Consider the following 8371-nt stretch of genomic DNA (forward strand, 5'->3'; position numbering starts at 1 on the left):
TGGACTTGGTTGAAGACTTCTGCAGAAGTCTCTGGGATGAGGGAAGAAACGTCTTCTAGTACTATCTTCAACCAAGTCCTGTTGCCCTTGACTTTAACCTTCTTTGGATGCTACTTTGCCATCCCAAACAAACGCACCCATTTCAGAACAACTAAAATGAATTGTATTTATTAGATAAATCAGTAATACAAAAAACAGTATGTTAGGTCACTCATTTGATAAGATAATATGCTTACATTTAATATACTGTTTTATTTTCTGCTGTTTCTACACAGGGATGGTGGTTCATCCTTCGTTTTAGCAGAAAGACAAATAAAAACAAAAACAACTCAAGCTAACTGAAATTTTGAAACATTTAATGACCTAGATGGAGCGTTAAATTAAAACATGACACTTACAAGAAAAGTAAAAAGACATTATAAATGTGGACTGAGAAAATGCAGAGCGTAAGAGTGTGTGTGTTATTAGGTGAGATAATAGATGCAGAGGACAGTGGTCATAATGCTCAGGTAAGTTGATGCCAGCAAAGACGATGCAGCACTGTAGGTGAAGTACGTGTTTTCCGAAACACCAGAAACACCTGGAAAATATGAAAGTAGAGTCAAATCTCTTTACAACTTGCTTTGCTTTATTTTATTTAATATATATGTTTTTTCTACATATGATTAATATATTTATTAATCAAAGATAGAAATGAGTCCCCCCCCCCCAACAATTCAGTGTTGTACTTCCATGAGATTGAGTGACTTGTCAGAGAAACATTAATAAAAGAAGCCATAGCAGCAGAGGCTGAGATATTCTGATTTTTAGTCGGGGACTTTTGATAATGCAACTCAACAGTGTCTTTCATCATACCATCCCTACCTAGTAAATGCCCATGGTGTCACGCTTTGTGTCAAAAATTTGAAGACCCAATCTGAGATAACAAACGAGTAACAACTCTGAAAATTCTCAGACTTCAGAAATGATTCAACTGTTTTCACAGGCTGAGCAGTACTCCTAATGATGGGTAAACTGAACTTCATGTATAAAATCAGCAAAGTTTTTCCAGCACACCCTGGTTTGGCTTTTGCCAGTAATCATCACGCCAATTCGTGCCATTTTGAGATCAACAGATATCCTTGTAAAAAACATTTTATAACAAGTTATACAAGAATACCTGTTACAGTTGCCTCAGAGACGGCAGTCACCAGGTTATTTTCAATCCTGCAGGTGTATGTGTCGCTGATGTTGACGGGCTGCAGCTTGCTGACTACACTGAACATCCCTGCAGTGTCTTCTGTGAAGTTTGTGATTCCATTCAGGACTTTGTTATCATATTTCAACCACGTCACATGTGGTTTAGGGAACCATCTGCTCGCCGTTGCAACCAGGTTGCCATCTAAGACGTTAAATGTGGGGGCTGAAAAGGCTGAGAATAAAAAATGGTAAGCAAAAATGACCAGTCCGTGCATCAATGTGAATTTTCCAAGACCAACTTCATTGTATAGTCACATTGTCATACTGTGCATATCAACCCCCCCACCTCCCCCCCAAAAATTGTATAGTGAGAGTCTACAGCTCCTACTGTGAGCACCCATTATTGGAGGCTGGGCTATATAAACAGATAATTAATGACGCCATAGTAAAACACAGAATAATATCTTCGTTGGAGAGGGTATAAATTTGAACAAATACTGCATTAATAAAAACAAAAGATGCAAAATAAATGTCCATATATCTGCTTAGAACTTCATTATAGTGTGTTATGAACCATTTATCAAATGTTTACTGCTTATAAATGTTTTTTTCGGTTAAAGTAAAGTCAGTGTTGGGAGGGTTACTTTGGAAATGTAATAGGTTACCAATTGTAAGTTAATTGTAATTGCAGTGGTGGAATGTAAGTACAAATCTGAGGTATTTGTACTTTACTTGAGTATTTCCATTATATGCTACTTTATACTTTCCTCCACTACAGCTCAGAGTTTGTAGTATTGTACTTTTCACTCCACTACATTTGTCTGACGTGCACAGTTTGGTGATTTGAGTGATATGAGTTACCCAGCTGATCAGACCTGGCGCTGAGCTTTCTATAGAGTGGTCAGATTGCGGTATAGGATGAAATGAGAGATATCTGGACGGCAATAACTGCAGTCATGTACAGTGTTTACAGAGCGATTTATGTTGTGATATAGGCTCATTTAGATGCTTGGTGTTTGATGTGTGTTTGGTGTGGATACAAATGGTTGGTTTGAGATTCTGGCTGAGGTGTGTGGCATGCATAGGGTGACAAAATACTAGGATCAGACATGGATTTCTCATTTGCATTTTGCGCGAAAATCGATCTTCCTACCAGGAAATTCCGTGCTTAAGCTACTCACCAGGATATAAAGTAGTTCAAAATTAGCACAACCCTACATAGTATCTGCAGTCGGAGACTCCTTCAGCACCACAGTAATAAGGACTGCTTCATGAAGCCCTTCCTCTCAACCTCCCTCAAGCTTGTTTGCCACATACCTCATGTGTGTTTTGTATAAGTTGTGTTTGTTTCGTAACTGTAATTGTGTGTTTATTTTAGTTATGCTAACTATGACACTGCAATACTAATCCAAAAACATCATAATAGTAAAGCACTGACAGGGACTGTCACGATGAGTACTTTTACTTTTGGTACTCCTTAAGTACATTTTGCTGATAATTCTTACATACTTTTACTTAAGTACGGTTTCGATTGCAGGACTTTTACTTGTAGTGGAGTTCTCAGTGTGATATTATTACTTTTACTTAAAGATCTGAATACTTCTTCCAACACTGTCTAATTGTAGTGTACCTATTTCAATTACTTTTTCAAAGTAATGTAACTTTGTACATATAATTACTTTTTGATTACTTTTCAAAATTTCACATGAATGTTTTCAACTGTTGACCATTATCAAAAGCAGCTTGAGAGGCAATTTAAATGGCAGATGGGCGGCGCTGCAAAATCATTGCAACATGAGAACCAATAAAAAGCATCAGCACAGCATCAAACTTTACCGAACAGCTGTGCCTGGAAATAGCAAAGGAAGACATGGTGCACATGAAAAACATGCAAAGCAACAAAATAAGTATTCAACATACAGCCTAGCTTTTTACAGAGAATATTCAGATGTAAACGCCAATGCAAGGATTAACATTTTCATTAGTAACTGTAATAGATTACACTCACATTTATTTTGTTATTAAATTACGTAACTAAATTACATGTAACTAGTTACCCCTCAGCAATGAGTAAAGTTTTTCCAATGTTAGATAAGACAAGATAGATTCATTTTCGAAGCAAACATAGTGAAACTAGAAAGATGAGTCATCCTACCTGCAGTTCTGAGGTTAATGTTGACCTTTCCTCCTGCAGTAGAGGAGCTGATAGCACAGGTGTACACACCCGCATCTGTACTTCTCACAGCCCTCAGCAGCAGAGAGGCATTACCTGTGACTAAAGCATCAGGGAAAAGCTGAGTCCTCCCTTTGAACTGTGAGTTCTGGTCCCCAAGAACCGGTGCGGCATTCTGATACTTGTAAACGAGTCCGCTCAGATCCTTCTTCTCCCAGGTTACTGAAACTTTTGTGAGTTTGGCTTGACTGTCGGTGTTAACATAGCAGCTGAGAAGCTGATCCTCGCCGAGGTTGCCAATGGGCCACGTGTTGGTGCTGATCACCTCAGACGTGGAGCCTGTGGGACGAGGACACAGACACAGACTCAAAATGGAGAATATATACTGATAATTAGCTCTAACATCGTGGTTTAAGTTATTTTAGTCTCATTTGTTAGTGAGAATAAATATGTTGAAAACCTAATAACAGATTTCAGTGAAGTTTAGTGGATTTAGTGGAAGTGATTGGTGCAAATCTAAGAATTTTTGAGGACAGGTTCCCATTTTTTCAAATCTCATGTCATAAAAAAATACTCACTCACATGGCCAGAGAGTTTTTGGTCACTTTAATTGCTCCTCCAACGAGAAAACACTGTTGAGCCATGAATCTGGACCCTCTAATTTGACTAACTGAGACAGCTGAAGCCTCATAGTTTGTGCCCTATCTCTTGAATTTGATTACCATGAGGAAGTGTCTCTTCGTGGCTAATTTGTAAAAGAGGAGGAATTATTACATCAACGAATTATACCTTCAGTATGAGAGTGTATATAATATGTAATATGAATGTGAGTAAATTTAAATTACAGATTTTTGCAGTATGTGCTCTGAGTGTTTTCTAGCTGTTACTAACTGTTATATACTGAAAGATTAAAGAATAAACCAACATTGGGTGTTCATACCCAAATCTCCTTTTTATTCTATGAAGATATTATTGATACCCTGATAAATGACATCACAATAAATCATCGTCCACGGGTGGGGTAAACTAAACCTATCATGTGTGGTCAAAACTTTGTCTACCATGTCTACATTAAATAAAAAGAAGTAAAGAAACAAGCAGTGTGAGGCTATTTTTAAATCTTCCTTACACAAAAGTTCCCATGTCTCTACAAAAACATATATTATTTATATAAGGTAAATAACCTTGCAGATGGTTGTAAAAACTTCATGGTGTGTTTCAAGATTTAACTGCTTTTGAGTTTGTGCTGAACACACCCATGTATATTACTTCTGGCCTCACAGAGCCATCAATGATCATAACAGGATCTCGGAAGTGTCCGTCATACCTGACAATGCCAAGGCTAAGATGAGGATGATGATGGCCGAGAATAAGACGATGAGGGTAATCATGCTACAAACAAAGAGAAACACAAACACAGGAAAGTGTAAGGAAACAGACACACTGTTTCCGGCTTGGGCTAAAATGAACTTGCAAATCACAGCAACCAGGACACAAAGTTCCTCATGCTGTTGAAATCTGCTGTTGACACCCAGTGGTGGGAGAAGTAAGTCTGCAAATGGGTTACTTAAGTAAAAGCATCATTCAATCTAAAAATACTCCTTTTGAAGTGGAGGTTTTGCATTACAAACCATAAAGCATTAAAACATCAAAAGTAAGTGTAGTCATTCTTATGCATCCATTGGTAATTAGCATTTTACTATTGTAACTAATCAAGGGATGAGCTAGTTTTTACTACATCATACAGAGTTTGGTAGTTTAGTCCAGAGGTTCCTAACGTACAGCACAGGCTCTCTTTAAAGGGGCACAAAATAAATCCTTGTTGGTAGCGAGATGATTATATATTGTGTTCTTACTTTGGACTTTTCTCTAATCTGCCTTTCAACTCAAAGACTTCCGAAATGTGACATGGAGGCCCTCCTAGACAGGGTTTTTGTGTAAGGGCCAAAAAGGTTGAGAGCCACTGGTTTGTTATTTAATAATGAATTGTATTCTATAATCTAAAATCTGAGAAGTACTGTACAATAGTATAATCTTTCCTTCTGAAATGTAGAGTAGTAGAAGTATAAAGTAGCCTAACATGGAAATATACAAGTACAAGTTATGTACAAATAAGTCAAAATTGCTTGAGCACAGTTCTTGTACTTTCCACCACTGTAGACAACTGAATGCTTTCACAATTTAAACGCTATCAGTAGAAAACACATTCAAACCTTATGACCCCACCTGCAGAAGATGATCTGCCCGAAGGTAGCCATGGCTGCTGACAAAACCACTTAAGAAGAACAAACGATTCGATCCTGTCGCTTAAGTCAAACCCACCATGTCTCCAAAATAATTTTCACACATACTCTACTGCCAAACAGATGTCTTCTATTTCCGCAGAATGACAGTCTGCTGTTTTACCTATTTGGCCTACCACACATGCACTTTAAACACACCATAGGTAAACATTACCTTTAAGGCGTGTGTTGCATATTGACTTGTAGTCACAGAGGCTATTTCTCCCTATCAAGATAAAGGTGCCTGCTACGAAAACTGCTTGAGATAGTTCTAAGCTGCATAGATTGTGCATACAGATAAATGTTTAAACTTGTTTCAATATGGACATGCTACACATCATTAGACTGAATAGAGTCTCCATAAATTAATTGTTCATTTTATGGCAACCATGAGCACTAAAGTATATTTGATTTACCAGCATGGTAAAGAAGAAAAATGAAAACAGTGGTGACTCCCTACATTTGAAGCAGGGGTACACCGTCCATCATAAGAATCAAAACAAGTTTCCAAAAAATGTATCCATGTTGATAAAACTTAACACATTTTCGAGTGGCCTTTTATTGTGGCCAGCTTGGCACACCTGTGCAATCCCCATGCTGTCTGATCAGCATCTTGATATGCCACACCTGTGAGGTGGATGGATTATCTCCGCAAAGGAGAAGTGCTCACTAACACAGATTTTGACAGATTTGTGAACAACATTTGAGAGGAATAGGCCTTGTTTACATAGAGAAAGTCTTAGATCTTTGAGGGCAAAAACAAAAGTGTTGCGTTTATAATTTTTATAATTCAGTGTAGATCAACAGTTAGTTATTAATTAAATAAGTAACAGTTATATTCATGCTGGTTTTAAAAAACATTTAAAAATAGTAGCCTATTTCCCATCTTTTCTGGGTAAGAGTTCTGTGGGAGAGGAATTAAAGGCCTTTCCCAAACATAGGCAGGGGGAGTTCAGCGACTGACCAAATAAATGCCTAGGAGGTTTTACAGTATATTAAATAGTTGAATTACAACAATTATGTTAGTATGTTACTATAATATATATGTAATATAATGAATTCATCATTTTCTGCATCACTCATTGTCGAGAGAAGAAACTTAACATTACAAAAAGTCATAAAGAAGCAACAGATATTGAGTCTTTTGAAGATTATTATTCTAGCATCACATTAATGCATGTGTATGTCATGTATAGTGTATTTTTTACATTATGTGTCTTGTACTTCTCAAGTGTTGTTTCATCCCAGTGCATGTTTTACCTTTGACTTGCCAAGGGACTGCAGATGAAAAAGGAGCTATCAGCTAACCCAATACATAAATGACTCCATTTATGTTTTAAGGAATATTTTAGTTAACACGCCTATATGCTTTGTTTTGAAGGTTAGATTACAGAACCAGGAGGCGGCTAGCTTAGCTTAGCATAAAGTGAAAAAGTGTATTTCTCAAAATGTTGAACTATTTCTTTAGTATTGTTCATGGTACATATAACACCCATTATACTTTACTTGCTGTGGGGAAAACAGTTAAATTGATTGGTGTTCAAAATGAGGATCTTCATGTTTCCTATGCATCATAAAATGGGAAAATCCTCTGTAGTTATTCATAAAGTGAAAGCAAATGGTACCATCATTGTGCTGAAGGCTGGCACATTGTGGTTTATCACTGTGCCACTGTTCAGATATATTGACGAAATACGCTGTATAACATCTCATTTGTTCGTGCGGTTGACACCTTTTCACGCAGCCTTTTTGAACAACATCTTCTGCAAATAAGAAAAAGAACATCATTTAACTGTAGCAGCCTTGCAACAGATTGTTTTAAACTTTGTATTTTTTTCAGATACTCTTTTCAGCCAGCACATTGGTCATGATTTTCCTGAAAAACTTGTCAAAGTCATTACAAATGCTGTCAGTGCATTTCTGCTGATAGTAGTCTTCTACATTCTGCAGTACATATTTGATGTGCATTTCATGTGCTCATGCATACCAGGTATACATCCTAATGGTGTACTGTACATGCTTGCTCCCTCCTATGGCAGAGGTCACTAATAGGCGGACCGCGGTCCGGATCCGGACCCAGCCGCCGTCCTCTCCCGGGCCGCCGACCTACAGCCCATTTATTATTGAGACTTACTACCTCGTGACGGAGCGTTTCTATTTTAACCCGCGCAGCTTCTCTAGCATTTACTGTACTGGTTTAGAGGACCAGGAAACTCACAGACCAATCGCATGTGCTTCCAATCGTCTCATGGGACGCTGCTCAGCCAATCAAATCTGTGCATACCGATGCTTGCGAGTCGAGTCCGCGTGATTCACCAGAGGCGTTTTGGAAACACACCTGAATTGAGGAGACGAAAGATAAAAGAGATTTCACATGACTTTTAATCAAGAATGTACAGATTTTTACATGTACATTCCTCCCACGGGCAGTTCAAAACCAGAATATCTCATAGATCTGCAATATGCTAGCTGGAGCTCACGTTTCTCACTGAACAACAGAAAGTAGGAAAGTGGTAGCTCTGTAAGAGGAAATGAAAGAGAAGAGGAGGCATTACAGCTGTTCATTTGTTATGATGTGTTGAGTGTTTATTATAAAATTGGTTAAGACTACACTTCATCACTTAAAGCTACACTTTTTATTACATTTTTTCTAAAAATTAGGCACTTTAGTTTACTTAAATTTAGAATTTATTATTTGAATAGTTATTATTTATTATCCCTCCAGTTTGATGTGAAA

At 37.6% G+C, this 8371-nt stretch overlaps 1 protein-coding gene across 1 annotated transcript; it reads right to left on the minus strand.

Moving 5' to 3' along the window:
* Positions 1-145: 145 nt before the first annotated feature.
* On the minus strand, positions 146-5731 carry LOC119904505 (V-set domain-containing T-cell activation inhibitor 1-like). Its single transcript, XM_038721223.1, has 5 exons — positions 5579-5731; positions 4680-4744; positions 3335-3691; positions 1160-1411; positions 146-580 (listed from the first exon to the last, which is right to left on the minus strand). Exons 1-5 carry the CDS (start codon positions 5608-5610, stop codon positions 465-467), a joined length of 822 nt encoding a protein of 273 aa, XP_038577151.1. The 5' UTR covers positions 5611-5731; the 3' UTR covers positions 146-464.
* Between the last annotated feature and the right edge of the window lie 2640 nt (positions 5732-8371).

Source organism: Micropterus salmoides, unplaced genomic scaffold, assembly GCF_014851395.1.
Source record: "Micropterus salmoides isolate LMB-PRFRI ecotype aquatic unplaced genomic scaffold, ASM1485139v1 Ms_hic_scaffold_15, whole genome shotgun sequence".
Classification (NCBI taxonomy): Eukaryota; Metazoa; Chordata; class Actinopteri; order Centrarchiformes; family Centrarchidae; genus Micropterus; species Micropterus salmoides.